This window comes from Acanthisitta chloris, unplaced genomic scaffold (genome assembly GCF_000695815.1).
Source record: "Acanthisitta chloris isolate BGI_N310 unplaced genomic scaffold, ASM69581v1 scaffold18104, whole genome shotgun sequence".
Classification (NCBI taxonomy): Eukaryota; Metazoa; Chordata; class Aves; order Passeriformes; family Acanthisittidae; genus Acanthisitta; species Acanthisitta chloris.
This window is the reverse complement of record NW_008671196.1, coordinates 35785-51181: the sequence shown is the minus strand read 5'-3', so window position 1 is coordinate 51181 and position 15397 is coordinate 35785. Positions and strand designations below refer to the sequence as shown.

The 15397-nt window shown below is 45.4% G+C and overlaps 1 protein-coding gene across 1 annotated transcript in view; it reads right to left on the bottom strand.

Moving 5' to 3' along the window:
- The window catches only part of MED12L (mediator complex subunit 12-like), a 30355-nt gene that overhangs the window by 9055 nt on the left and 5903 nt on the right, over positions 1-15397 (bottom strand). Inside the window, exons 7-22 of the mRNA XM_009074013.1 lie at positions 14677-14904; positions 13119-13260; positions 12162-12282; positions 11361-11462; positions 9733-9846; positions 7778-7977; positions 7064-7252; positions 6685-6759; positions 6370-6560; positions 5885-6046; positions 4839-4950; positions 3597-3686; positions 3267-3376; positions 2662-2797; positions 2001-2162; positions 735-1100 (exon numbers count right to left, since the gene is read on the bottom strand). Coding sequence (XP_009072261.1) covers positions 735-1100; positions 2001-2162; positions 2662-2797; positions 3267-3376; positions 3597-3686; positions 4839-4950; positions 5885-6046; positions 6370-6560; positions 6685-6759; positions 7064-7252; positions 7778-7977; positions 9733-9846; positions 11361-11462; positions 12162-12282; positions 13119-13260; positions 14677-14904 — 2500 coding nt within the window. The remainder of the gene's footprint in view (positions 1-734; positions 1101-2000; positions 2163-2661; positions 2798-3266; positions 3377-3596; positions 3687-4838; positions 4951-5884; positions 6047-6369; positions 6561-6684; positions 6760-7063; positions 7253-7777; positions 7978-9732; positions 9847-11360; positions 11463-12161; positions 12283-13118; positions 13261-14676; positions 14905-15397) is intronic.

Genomic DNA, 15397 nt, shown 5'->3' with positions numbered 1-15397 from the left:
AAGTTTAGTAAAACCAAAGTTTGTACAAACCAGCTGGATGCTGAGGCAATACCAGCACATCCATGGACAAACCAGACCAGCACATCCACACCAGGGCTGACCACACTGTCAGCAGTGTGGAGAGGATGCAAGCACACAGAATGTTGCTGCTAGAAATGTACATCATCATCATCATTATTATAATTATTATTGTTATTATTTATTAATTATTATTTTTCAGGTGGTGCCAGGCATGTTTTCAAACCCTTGCTCTATGTGATTTTTCAGCTTAGGAACCCACAGCTCAAATCCCAGTAAGAGAGAAAGTGTCTCAGAAACCACAACAAACTGACAGTAGAACAGTTCATCTGTGTGAAAGAGCCTTTTCCAAGCCAGTTTCATTTGAATGGGACCTGGGTTTAAGCCAACATGTTTGGTCTCAACGTAACGTGAACAGAAGGCATTTCAGAAATTGGTACGAGCAGTAACAGCTGCACTTTACACCACACACAGGACCTGAGTAATGGTTAGTAAGATCCACTCCGGTGTATTTTACCCAGTGTGTAAGGTCCTGAGCTCAGCACATTCCTCCACACTGAGCACTGTTTGGCAAATCCACCCTCCTCCTGGCTATCTCCATTCCCTCCCTTCACTGGGACTCCTCCAGGTGCAGAACCATTTCCAAAGGCAGCACCACACACCACCAGGTGCTTCAGGGATATATTTCAGGTTCTGTGTGGGCACCAAACACTTACCTCAGTCCTAAAGCTTGACTTCGACTTCCTCTTCCTGCCCTTTGCCTTCTTCTCATCATCCATGGCATGTTTTCCCTGATCCAAGAGCTCTCCCAGCTTTCGTTCTGGTTCCTGAGACACAGGTGTAGTGGGCTCTTCCTCCTCCTCCTCCTCAGGAGGAAGGGGCAAGGGCTCGAGGTAGTAGCTCCGTGGTTTGGGTTTGGTGTGTGTGTGGTAGAGCAGCAGCTGCTGCTGCTCCTCATATTTGATCACTTTCCTGTCTACACGAACAGTTCCAAACCATGCCCAGGAGAGAGGGGCAGGATTCTTGTGGCCTTCGAATAAATCCCAAGGGGACACCTTTTGTTTGGTTGACACCTGGAGACCCTGTTTCAGAATCAAAGGGAAGTCAGGATTTGAGAAAGCTGAACAGTAGACTTGTACACCATTGAGTCAGAAAATCCCAGTAAGGAGCTCTTCCCCTCCATAAAACACACCAAACTCATGCTGCTGGGATTTTAACTTCTGTCCAAGGCTGCCACTAGAGAAAAGCAATTGTAATTGAACTGTTGATCTGAGAATACTCTTGCTAAAGCTTATGCACTCAAATAAGGGGAGGAAGCCTAAGCACTCTATCACCAAAACATGCCTGCCCAGTCTGCAGAATGAAAAGCTCTATTCAAAGTTCTATCCTTCTCCTTTAAATAAATTTGTTTTAAAAAAAATTATCCAGGGATGGAGCAGCCACAACTTCTCTGGCAACCTGTGCCAGTGCCTCACCACCCTCACAAGAAAGAATTTCTTCCCAATATCCCATCTAAACATGCTCTGTGGCAGTGGGAAGCCATTTCCCCTTGTCCTGTCCCTCCAGAGCTTTGTCCAAAGTGCATCTCCAACTCTCTTGGAGGACCTTTAGACACTGGAAGGGGTTCTAAGATTTCCCTAGAACCTTCTCTTCTCCAGGTGGAAACACTTGGAACAGAACTGCAGTTGATACCAAACACTCTGTCATTCACAGCTGTTTTTAAAGGTGCTGTTTGACAAGCCCAGAGTTCCTCAGTGCTGGCAGCACTGCCCACAGAGAGCCCACCTGTGTGACAGGGACCACACTGCTGGGGCTGCAGCTTTAGTGGTGTCTGAGAGGGGATTAGCAGCTCTGCCACAGCAGTACAATGCTTTTACCATCCTACCCACAAACACCTGCACTGCACAAGCTGTACCTGCTTGCTTGAAGTTCCTATGCTCCAAAACTCATGGAAAAAGACAAAAGCAAACATTTTCTCTTGCCTGTTTCTTATCAATGGAGTCAAACCCTGCAATTTTGTTGCCCTTGGTGTCGATCAGGGACCCCATGGGCTCACAGGCCACGATGTCACATGTCAGCTTGGGCAGCGGCAGCAGCTGACGAACCTTGTCGATGCTCTCGGATCGCTTGTCCCCCAGCTCCTTCTGGGGAGCAAACACATCATCAGCCAGACAAAGCAGGGAAAGGAGAGAACAGGACACTGCTTTCACTGTTAGAAAATGTCCAGTTTCTGGATGAATCATTTCCTTGTACTCTTACTAAATTTGAGCAAGTCGCTTTACAAGGTTTATGGGGTTTTCCTCTTTGTTTAAAGAATGGAAGTTTACTTTGCATCTCTTGTTTAAACACAATGTAGCTAATAAGTGACGCAAATGTAGTGTCTCAAAATACAAAACAAAATACATAACTGCCTTGCAGGGTCCACAATGTTAACTGAATATGAAGAATATTCTAGAAGTATCTTCCCACCCCCGCATTCCTATAATTTTATTTTCTTCTTTTTCTCCTTGTTATCACTAGGAATATTTTACTCTTCTTTTCTTTCCAAGAGGCCTTCCCAGACACTAGGAATGACAGGATTAAAAGATAAGCACAGCAAGCAATTCAAAGGAAATGCTGAAAATTACTAGACATGACACTTACTTTTAATTTCTTCACCAAATTCATGTAAGCCCTTTTGTTTTCCTCAGGCCCTCCCTGGGAGGCATTTGACAGGTCCGAGGCGAGTGTCCCGTTGATGAGGACCCCCAGCATATCCAGCACAGTTGTGAATAATTCACTGGGAGTAAAGACAAGCATCACCCTGAGGAGCTACGAGGAAATCCAGGGGCCTAGCAGAAGCCACAAGGGCAGCTCTTCAGCCAGGGTGAATTTCTCAGGGCTTTCTGCACAAACACACACACACAAACCTCAGCTCGCATACCTGAGCCCCACTGTACACAGATGTGTACACACAAATCTTATCCTAAACTCCAGCTCAGAGCTATAGACAGCACAAACTGCCAACAGTCAGTAGGAATTGCAGGCTCTGACTTGGGAAAGCACTTGGGCACAGGACAGGTAAGGAAGGGTGTGAATAGTGGCTCCAATGCTATCCCAAACAAAAGTGCTCCCACCCCAGGCCAGCAAGGAGCCCCTAAATCCCACTCAAACAGTAACAGGATAAAAAACTGTAACAAGAGCATACATGCAATCTAAACTCAAAGCTCCAAGGACACAAATTAGCTGTCTGAACAGCGCAGACATACTTGTTGGTCTGCAGATCCACAGTTCCTGAGGTGATGATCTGGAGGAGCAGAAGGGCCCAGTCTGTGGTCCACTGGGTGCTCCTCTGTACCGTGTCAAACATGCCACCCACCTGCAAAACAACACAGCAGGTAGCAGGGCTCTGCATGCCTCACAGCAGCACACTTTCCTCAGCTCCCTTGGCATCCTCTTGCATAGGGATCACCTAGGAAAAACAGCTATCCAGCCCCCTAAAGAGCTGGATACTCTGGAGCTCCTTGCTCCTTACCACCTCCTCCAGAGTAGCTGATGCAGCTTTTCATAACATCAGGATAACCACAAGTTTTTGTTACCAAGTTGAGACGCAGTTGCAGGGCTTCATGCATCATCTGCCTGGCTTTGACATCATCCTGGTACCGTTCTTCCCTCCAGTTACTGAGGATCTAAGACAAAGCATTAGATTAAGGTTGTTTTCTTGCTGTAATGTTCACCCTTTAGGCATCTGTGACCATTATCTATAAGGAATCACAAAAGATTTGATCCTTTAGATCCTCCTGTCTGTTTAAGGCTTAGAGATTAAGCAAACTGGTGGGAGGACAAAGGTAATTTGTAAAGAGCTGATGATCTGCTGCCAAAGGTGTGACTGCATCTTCCCATTGCAGCAACAAAAAAGTCAGCTTTGTTATGCATTTCTTAACAATACTGTTTGAAACACCCTATTTCACTATGGTAAGTCAATTGATCTCTCACACTGGATGCAGCTTCTTGGTGCAATCTCTGGATGAGAAATGACCAGAAACTCAGGGAACCTAGACCAGCTGCATGTCAGGGGAGAACACACACAGTGAAAGGAAAGCCCAAGTGGCAGGAACCAGGGAGAAAAACGTCAGAGGAATGAATTTCCCTGGGATGTGGACATGTGTCACATCCTGACGAGCTGAAGGACAATATGGGAAATAATGGCTGATCCTCACTGTCACAGCAGTTCATAGAAACTAAAGTCAGGGAAAGGAGACATGACCCACTGCTCTGGGCACTGGCTATGTTCAGTTTAGAGGCAGTGTGAAGGAGCTGCTGTAGGCTGGAGCACGAGCTGGGTGGGAGCAGGAAGTCTGGAGCAGGATGAGCAGAGGCTGTGAGTAAGCACAAGTGATGCAAAGGGGAGGCTGCAGGCAATGGCCAGGCTGGGACCAGGAATGCTGCTTTTTAAAATATGAAAAACTTGAATTTTAAACAGCTGGAGAAGGTGACAGGTTTTCCTAAGGGAAGACACTTTCAAACTTATAGAAACTTTTTAGGATCAAGCTAGGGACTGGAAGATTGTTCCTCTCAGGACTAACACCTTCATTGTTTTTCCTGGAAAGAACTGAAATCAGACTCCAGTTCATTATACTTCTCTGTAACAAATTTAGAAAAAGACGATGCATTCACACCCAAAAAAGGAACAAACACTTCCCCCTTCACCCCTCCCTGGACTGCTCCTTTTGACACATCACTGCACTGTAATTTTCCTGGTTTTACACCACCAAATACTCATAAAACTGCTGACACACACACCCCTAACAAAGGTGCTCACGGCTCTATGCTTGTTTTACCTGAGTAACTTGATTCTGCAGGGATGTGAGAAGCCCTTCCCGTTGTTCATCCTGTCCCTTAAGGCAAGTGAGGACCAGTGACAGGAAAGGCTGCTGGCTCAGCAAGGACATGCTTTAAGAGAAGCAAACACAGCACTCCATTAGTCAAGCTATTTTGATACTTCCCTTCCTCAGTCCCTTCCTTGTTTTGTCTATACTTTTTCCCCTGAAGTGGCACTGCTGTATCTGTGTCTGTTTCTGTTTTAGTCAATTAAAGTCCTGCCAGAGGAATTAGACCATGCTCCCAGGAAGGCAGAGCTCCAGCCAGTCCAGATGCACAGGTGGTTACTGAGATCCCTTGGCTTAGAGGGGCCCTGAGTGACCAAGAACTGCCCACACACCTGAAGGACTGACTCAGGAACAGAGCAGGTTATTTGAATACTACTTTGATGAACTAGAGATATCTTTTTAGTGGAGATAAGGCAGCTAAAGTTTCTAATCCATGCCAGTGGTCTGAAGCGAACCCAGAGTTTCCACTCAAAGCTCTGATTAGAACAAGAGCTGTCTGAACGGCTCTAAGATTCCAACGTGGGCTTAATTCAATGGAACTTCTAGCATAACCCCCAAGAAAGTACAAAACCATTACAGGCATAATGGAAGAATATTTTACTATAGGAAAATCACTAACCATCAAGTCATTAAAATTCCCACGTTTGGAAAGTTAAGAGATGAGCTTAACCTTAATTCCCAACAGGAAGCAAGCGACATGACAATGGTGGGATCTTAATGGCGGGCAAAGTGGCCTCCTGCCATGGAAGGGAAGAGGCAACAAGTGCTCTAAGTGTTGCTTTCAATCCCTAACATTTCTTATCACTGAGCTGCAGAACAGCCCTTGGTAGATGGTTACAAAACTCCCACATTTCTCCCTCTGAAACCAATGGTATTTCTTCAGATTAAATGAACCCTGAACCCTGTTTGGGGTTGACGAGGTTTTGTGAAGTCCTCAGTAAACTCCTCCTTGACAAACACTGTTCAGCTCTGCATGCATGGGTCCCCCAAGGTCGTACCTTTTTTGTTTCTGTCTATCTCTTTCCTTCTTAGAAGATGACCCCAAATGCTGCCCTTTCTCCAGCTCCTCTCCCGCAGCTTTCAAGACCCTACCTTGAACCGAGGTAGGCAGTTTTGCAATCAGGGGGGCCACCAGCCACACTCCTCGCCGCTCAGAGGAACTAGGAGGAGAACAAACCTACTTCAGCCAAAGTCTCCATGCAGTTTTGCAGCCAGTATTAGTTGTTACAAGGCTGAACTGCTTCGATAAAGCGGTGGCACAATGCATCTGGAGTAACTAGTGAGTACTGAGAAATCACAGTTTCTGGTGTCCAGAAATTTTAAGAATAGGAACTACATTTATTGTTAAACAAAAGTAAACAGAAGGAACCTTCAGGTAACTCTTTCTGTCTATTCCTAATTCAAGTGCAAAACAGTCTAGGCAATCTACACACAATTAAGCATCACGTTGGCTAAAAGAATTAAAAAGGTGCTACAAAAATACCTTAGGAATGTCTTTTTACCATTCTGTCTTGTATTACTTGTGTCAGCATTTCCAACAGAGTTTGGACTGAAGAGGCCTATACCAGAGTTAGAAGAGTTATTGTTTAGCTCAGCGGATTGCTGAAACACCTCTATTGTCGCCTTTGCGATATTATCCAACAAGCTGTTCATTTCAGCCACAGACCCAGAACCCTACAGTGAAACACAAGTACACTAGCACATTCATGGCATGTTTGCTCATGGACTATGTTAAAATTTAACATGCTTTTTTTTGCATTAAATGTTTAGATAAGAAAGTCTGAAAACTAATACTCACAGGCTCCTTCATGCACTGTTTGATCATCAGCTGCAGCTCCAGCCACGACTGCCGCAGAGTCCACTGGTCTAAGTTCTAGGGAAGAGTTAACATGATAAGTGTCAATGCTTTACAGGTATGGAGCAAAGAAATGAATCTCATGCTTGAACACACCACATGCAGAAGCCTCATGTTCTAAGCAGATAACCAAAATCACTGCTCTTTGTAACTGTTAATGGCATGCCAAAACATCAGACCATTAAAGAACATACATCACCACAGTTCTGACCCTGCTGGAACAGCTGGCACCTCCACCTGAGCAGCCCTGAGAGCAGCTCCCCAATGCCTGATGATGAGGAGCAGCAGTGACAAGTGCCTTCCACCCTTTCCAAGGCCTTACCTGCAGGATGCGCTTGATGTGCTGCCGCTGAGGGTTATCACCCTCGGTGCACTCTTTAACACCATGAGGGTAACAGATAAGCTGAAGGAGTTTCTGTGCTTGTTTGTTTGAGAGAACAGGATCCAAAATAAGATCTTTGTCTGCGCATAGCCTCTCAGGTTCTTTCAAGCAGTGCTCTCCTACCCAGTCCTGTAAGGAGTTAGATGACAGATTCACCAGAGTTTCAAGGCGATACTAACTTTTGGTAAGCTGAACAGAAAAGTGATTGTTTCATATGCAAAACTTGCAGTGAGCTACAGCTCATGCAGTGTGTGAGATAGCAATGTCTTCTGTCATTCAGAACTACCTGAACGTGTAAGACGCAACAGGTTTTGCAAAATTAATTTCTTTTGCACTTTGCAATAAACCAAATGCTACTGCAAAAGCCCTTTGAGCAGAGCTGATGGTGTGGTCCTACTGTCTTCCCAAAGTGCTTGAGATTCAGGTAGGAAAAACTCCTCAGTTCTGAGAGAGTGCTGGGGGATGCTAATAACTAATTAAAGCAGGTTTTAACCCAAATAACTAACTACTCCATGTATAAATTGTCCAGATCAGGAAACGCAAGCAACACAAATACTGACATACTTATTTTGCACCAAAATATACATTACACTTTTCAAATAAAACAACCCTCTTTCTCCAAGTGAGGACAGAGGAGCAGTTTCAGGGATTCACCTGCTGGCAGATGGTTCTGAGCACATATCTCGCGTACTCGCTCAGACTGGCGGTTTCGATGGAAACAGCTTTTCCACAGGATTTCAAAGTGTGAGAGGAACTCCAGATTTCCTCCTCACTGAGCTCATCTAAGAAGCCTCTCATATGGAACTCTTCACTCTTCAAGGAGTTGACATTGTTGCTGCCAATTTCAGCATCACCTGTATGGCAGAAGCACAGGGTGAACTCCCACCCCAGCCCCAACATCCTGACACAACGAGGGACAGACACCTTCGGGGCACCAGGCTGATGGTGAGTTGAGCAGTGGCGACACCATTGCATCCAAAAGGCAGCACTGACTGACTCTGAACATCACCAAGGTACTGTCCTCTTGCTTCATGTTGCAAAGCATGTTTTTAATGGGTATTTCAGAAGTAGGAAAAGGTTTTTACCCTTTCAAACACAACTCAAACACAATTAAGCCAGCACATGCTTAACAGGAGGGAGTGAGTGAAAGGAATTGCTTTGGTAGATATGACAAATAAAGAAGAGCTGTCTCTTACTTTGATTTATTAACACTCCATAGATCAAGAGACAATTTTGACCAGTGGTCCCCCAGTCCACCTTACTATAAGTCCACATTTGATCCCGGGAAGAATAAGAGGGAAGAACCTAGCAGACAAATAATGCAATGAAGAGTGGCACCAAGGCCACATGAAGCTAAAGCCATCCCAGAATGCTCTGATAAAACTGAAGCAGCTTCCTCAGCACAGAACTCCAACAGCTACCATTTATCTGATGCTTTTCCTCAGCAAAGCAAGTACAATTTTTAAATAACTAATGCAGGGTGCCATCAAGAGACCTCCCAAAATAGAATAATTTGGTATATAGGAGATGTGCTGCAGTAAAGACACCAACTGTGTGCCCAAACCTTCCTTCATACGCCCCTGCACCAGATCATGTCCAAACCACATCCCTGCAGAGATGAAACCACAGGTGCTCACACCACACGCAGTTAACGAAGAAAACTCCCAGACCTCACACTCTGAATTAGCAACATAAATAATGGCCATAAATGTATTTCAAACTCACTCCCGAATCCATCAGTTCATCCCAGCTATCTCTGCCTGTAACATCCTTCCCCAAAACATCATGGGTCACAGGGGTTTGGAGCAGTTCTGACACTGACCAACAGACTGTCGTGCTGTCACGCTGGCTGGAGGTACAACCTGTGGGTATGGCCACGTCTGGAACATCTTGTTTAGCTCCAAAAATACACCTCTCCAGAGGTCACAAGATCTTCAACTGAACTTGAGCCAAATCAAAGCTCTGAGGCAGATACTCAACACTCACTGTCCACGATGAGCTGCTCAGAGTGATGCTTTTACAACTTCCACAGTAGCAAACACAGAATTTGTGGCAAAACACAGAAAAAGGTAGGAAAAGTGATCTGAGACCCTATTTTCTCTATATTTGAGGGACCTGCCTGAGTGTGAATGTACTGGGACTCAGTGGTGGAGGTCAGGGTCAACATCTGGAATAGTCACATCTGCATAAAACCTCTCCACTGGTGCTGACTCACCTGGGAAAAATCTGTGTTTGACCTGGAGTCTGCACTCCACAGATGCTGCAGGAGCAGGGACAACAGCCACATTCCTCCCTTGCCCTTAGGGTTGTCCTTCCCCAGAAGCATTCCCAAGGAAGTGAATTGACAGGAGCCATTTTCCACCTGAACACTAGCACAAGCACATCACACAGGACTCTGCACATCCTTACCAAGCATCAAAATTGCTTTCAAGACTGCAAACACAGCTCCCACTTCGATGCTGTTGTGAGCAGCAGCCAAGAGGTGACGATCACCTTGCCCTTAGGGTTGTCCTTCCCCAGAAGCATTCCCAAGGAAGTGAATTGACAGGAGCCATTTTCCACCTGAACACTAGCACAAGCACATCACACAGGACTCTGCACATCCTTACCAAGCATCAAAATTGCTTTCAAGACTGCAAACACAGCTCCCACTTCGATGCTGTTGTGAGCAGCAGCCAAGAGGTGACGATCACAAGAAGAACGAATCCAATAATTTCCCTTCCCTACAGAGAGAAGAGCAAATCTTGTAGAAAATGGGTGATAATTACCAACTGATATTTCCTCTGTGTGAAATCCTCCTCATCTGGAACAGCTATAGAAGTACAAGAGCTGAAGGAAGAACTGAATCTTCTGAAACTGCAGCCCAACAGATAAGTCATTAAGTCAATCAGGACATGTGGTTATAATGAATTAATATCAAACACTGGATTAATATTGAGTGGATCAATATCAAAATAAGCTGTGGGCATTGAAATAGAAAAAGAAGCCTGTTGGTTCACTGTGTCCAGGTGAATGTAACCACAGTGAGACATGGAAGTTGGTTTTGGTTTTGACTTCACAGATTTAGGAAACTACTTCCCTCACCTCATCTGCACAGCAAATGAGGCAAAATTAAGTGCTGTAAGTGGCTGTTGCATAATTGAGCCCAATTCTGCAGCTCAGCAGCCTGCAGAAGCCGGAAAGTGCTTTGCCTAAGTTGAGGAGAAGATGAACAGACTGGATGGCAGGGAGGAAGGGAGAGGGGAAGGATAGATCCATCACCTCCCTGAGGCAGTTAACTGAGCCAGGTGTAAGAGAGGTCACATTGTGCTTGATGTGTGCTACTTGCTACAGTTCAGTCACAATTATTCCTATCCATTCAAGTCCACTTGTATTTCTAGGGAAGCCAGATCTGTCTGTTCTCAGCCAGTATTCCTCACAGCTCTTGCCTCTTTTGCCCCAATATGCAAAAAAGGCTCATTAATTTCTGGTCAAAAAAGAATTTACTATCACTTTGAGGTGGAAGAATTTGACACCACTTAAGAGCTGACTCTTTCTTCCTTTCAATTTCTTTTTCCCATGGATAAAATCTTATTATCAAATTTGCTGAAATACTTGCAAGCTACACCTATATAATGTTCATTTATTAATAATTATTTGTTATTTAGTATTAATGCTCATTGCTACTGTATATAATTATATATTGGATATGTTATGTATTGTATAATAATTACCATTATATATTAATTCTCATGTATATTCAGGCTCATTTCCTTTTAATTGGTAGGTGCTTTTTCCTTACCCTTTTCCTTCCTCTTTTGATTTGTGGCAAACACATACAGGTCAGACCACAAAATAGTCACAGTTAAAAGAAAAGAGAACTACCTTAATATATACAGAGAACTAATTTCTTTGTGTTCTTTCTGTTGGATGAGATGCTTTATGATACCCTATTTAACATCACATTTACTCTCCATTTCCATGCAAGGCTCCCACATGGCATGATCTGTATCCCTGTTAGTGTCTCTGTCACTACCATTCTCAATAGTGCTAGGTGTTGAGAATTAATAAGTTTCAGCAAGCAGCATCCCAAATGTTTCCCAAATGAGGAAGGATTGTAGGTATCAACTCCTCACTAGTCAAACATCTGTAATTTTAAACTTGCACTATGGATATCATCAGCCATGAAATCTGCAGCCATCAAAACCCATCTGAGTTCAGTTTCTGCAATGGAAGGACCAGGCAGCAGGTGACTCACCTGTTCCCTGGGGAAGGAGGCACACCTGGGGAGTCCTGAAGAGGTGCAGGAGCAGTCGGCAGGTCATCCTGGCCCCAGGCTCAGCATCTGGATCTCCACAGGCTATGGAAGAGGGGACGTGGACATAAGCATCTGCCCAGGACCTCACAACTCCCTGCGGCAGGCCTGGAAATATTCCACCTCCAGCCTCATTTTAAATGGGGATACAATGATTCCATCAACAGGAATCAGCATTTATGGCCTTGAGTCATTAAAAAGCAGAGAAGAACAGCAGCATTTTTGGCAAGCAAGAGACCTACTTAATGGCAGATAAGAATATATGGTTAAAATGACTTTTGACACTCAAAGCATCAAGAAGACAAACAAATCCAAGAAGAAAGTGAACAGAAATGTGTCAAGTGGCCAACAATTAGGACCCACGTACAGCACTGCTGGGCTAGAGGCCAAGGGAAGGTCAGAAAGGAGAGGCCAGGCCAGGCAGGTGATGCCAGGAGGAATGCAGCACCAGAGCAGATCTGGCAGGACCCAGGGCACATAGCGTGCAGCAGCAAGGAGCTGGGAGCAGCAGGTGAGGCTGCACACACAGGGGACAGGGGGGACAATGCACTGCCAGCAGCTCTGATCCCACTTGCCCAGTCTCTGCCCTAACCTGGCACTGCTCCTCAGGAGCCGCAGGGACACCTGTGCTGCAGGGCACAGGAGCTGCATTCCACGCACAACATGCTGCTTGTCTCATCCATGGAGACTCCTCAGGGAGTCTTGAGTTTGGCATTTTAAGTTTTTCTCTCGTTGTGCTCTTACCAGCTGCCAGCAGGGAAGGCAGCGCGACGTGCTGGACGACATCCTCCAGGGAGAAGCACTGCCGTGCGATCAGGATGGCGATGAACGTGGCCAGGGAGTCGTGGAAAGACAGGTCACTCACCTGCAGAAAAACATTGCAAGGACTCACAGCAGTGCACTCACCCCAGCCACGAGGACTGAGGAATTCATTCATGGAATAAACAGTAAAATGGTCACACATCAGCACTTGTCCCTGCCTTTTAATGCATTTCCCAAACGTTTTATGCCAAATGCTGACAGCTCCTAACTCAGTTTTAACAAACACCAATTTCAAATCCCAAAAATTTGAAGTAAAAAGCATTGGTCATATGAAAGCTTGAGAAAATTTTATCATTCAATAAAACCAGGTAACATTGAGACCCTTTCCTTGGCTTCGGGACAGGAATGGCCCCACGCACACAGGTTCAACCTGCTCCCAAAGGAAAATGCCATCTAATTGAGGGTAAATATATGGAATCAGGTATTGGATCAAACAGTCACCACAATCCTACTGACTGTAACAGGGCTATGAGAACTACTGAATAAAAAAAACAACAAAGTATATTGCCCCTTCTACAATCAAGAAGTCAGCACCAAAACAAGGTCCTTAAAACAGTTAGTTACACATCCATCAGCATCTCAGGAGAAGCACTCGGCCACACCTGCTCCTGTTCAAGAGGACTCTGGTGCTTTGCTTCATCCCATCATAAACAACGGAAAAATTTACAAGAGATATCTAAGCACTGCCCCAATTTTACCTTAATCTTGAAGATGGAGCAAAGAATAGAAACCAATCAAGAATCCCATGAAAATCCTTGAAAACTCAAACGTATACAGGACTACATTTGTGCTCCACAGTCAAATGGAAGCCTTACTACCCCTCCAAGCACACCCTGGGTAAACAGGTGTCACAGGTACTTGAGAAGATACTGAACTTACATCCACGCTGCAGAGCAGGTCATTGAAGCCCCAGACGTGGTTTGAAGAGCAGCAGAGAGCTTTCACAACCCCCAGCCACTCGGAGCTGAGCACAGTGCAGCACGCTGTCAGCTCTGCACACAGGTTCCCGATGTCATTGATCCTGGGGAGAAGACAAACGCTCACAGAACTCAGGTATTTTGTAAACAACAAATATTTAGGTCAAAGCAGAGCAGTGCTTGGCAGATATGTGTTCCTTACTTAAGGTGGGGATTTATGTCCCAATGTACATATACCCCAGGTGTCCCCAGTGGTGGACAATAAGCATCAGGACAAAACCTCTCCTGCAGCAGTGTCAGGGATAGGGTGCATGTGGGGCACCTCTCCTCAGCCCAGGGTCACTGTGACAGGTCCTGCAAGAGCCCTCCTGCTGCCAGGCCAGCACCACCATCAGGAGAGAGGCAAGGCACAAAATCAACTGGTACTGATGAATTTTACTTCATAGATCCCATACTGCTAACGTGGGACTCGGGGCATGATTCAGGGTTATGTAACAGCTTAAGAAACACAGCAGAGTTGACTCATCCCAGTGCAAGTTATTTTCTCTCTGTTCCACAGTGAAACTTGTTTGGCCACATTTAGATGTTCCCTTCTCTGCTCTTACAAAACTGTTTCCTCTCAGCTGCTCTGCCCTGCTGAGGATGCCCCACACTCAGAGACTCATGGGTAGATTTGGGTTGGAAAGAGCTCAAAGAACATCTAGTTCCAGCCCCCCACCATGGACAGGTCTCACCTGACCACTCATCACACAGACTGTGCACCAGGAGCACCAAGTGACCCTTAAAGTACCACTGGAACTCGAGTGGCTTCTACAGAATCACAGATTGGTTTGGGTTGGAAGGGATCTTAAGGATCTATTTTCACCCCTGCCATGGGCAGGGACAACTTCCACTAGCCCAGGTTGCTCCAAGACCTGTCCAACATGGCCTGGAACACTTCCAGGGATGGAGCAGCCACAGCTTCTCTGTGCAGCCTGTGCCAGTGTCTCAGCACCCTCACAGGAAAGAATTCCTTCCTAATATTTGTAAACCTACTCTTGGTCAGTTTGAAGATACTGCCCAGATAAAACTCTTAGTACTTACAAACCTCCAGATTTTTCAAAAAACTATGTCCTACCTATGAAGACAAAATCCATAATTTACATATTACACCTTTAATAAATCTAACACTGATTGCACCAGAAGGAGGATATGACCTAGTGCAGAACCTTCCCCTGTTTGCAGGCTTCTTACAAGCAAAGATTGTGCTGAGCTGTTCAGTCCAAAATAGCAAAACTGTGGTTACAAAACTCTCCTGACTATCTGATAGTGAGTGTCTGCTGCTCCTTCCTCCCTCCCGCCAGACTATGCAGCTTCATTTAACAGAATAACTCAGGGGAATTTACTCAATACCTTTTCAGCAACAGGAAAGAGCAATGAATGAAAACAACTGCAAAACAGACATTAACCAAAAAGGTGGATGGAAAAAGCTCACACACACCACAAACTCCCTGTGGTCCCTGCCCAGCACGCTGCCTCACCTCCCTGCATCCTGGTGCCCCATGCACACATTCATCAGGGCGTTGCAGACGAAGCTGTAGCGGTTGGCAGCATTGTCACTCAGGATCTTGCCCAGCATAGAGTAGTTAATGCTGTGAGCAGAAGGATTCTCAAGGAAATCCAGCATGAACTCCGGGTCCCACAGTAAGTTGGAGTTCGAGGGCTGAACGTTGCTATAGATCGTCTGCTTCACCTTGGAACAGGCACTACTGAGGACCAAAAGCAGAGAGAGCTGACAACATATGCAGTTTGTAGGATTGCTGCTGGACACACCATGTGGGGTGAAAACATCCTGGTTGGGTTACCACTCTGTACACATTTCCAAACTCATTTTGGATAAGAAGCATCCATGTACCAGTGCTGATACCTTGACTTCATTCTAGGTTTCCTGCAAATAAAGTCTTGAGTTTCCAAATCACTTCTCAGACATTTCTAGGACTGAAAGTGTGAGCAGCTGAGTAAGGCCCAACAACCTCCTCCCCAGTACCATCCTCCCGGGGCATCAGGTGTCCCCACAGCCAGAGTCACTGCACTTCCCAGTGCTGCTCCTCCTTCATGTGCCATGACCCAGTGAGCTGCAGTGGAGAAGGGGGAATTCATCGAGGCAAAATGAGAACATTTATCTGAATTAAAAACTACCTTTGGTAATAATGCAACATAACAATGTTTGGAAATCAGTAAATAGAGAAAAGATACTTAAAG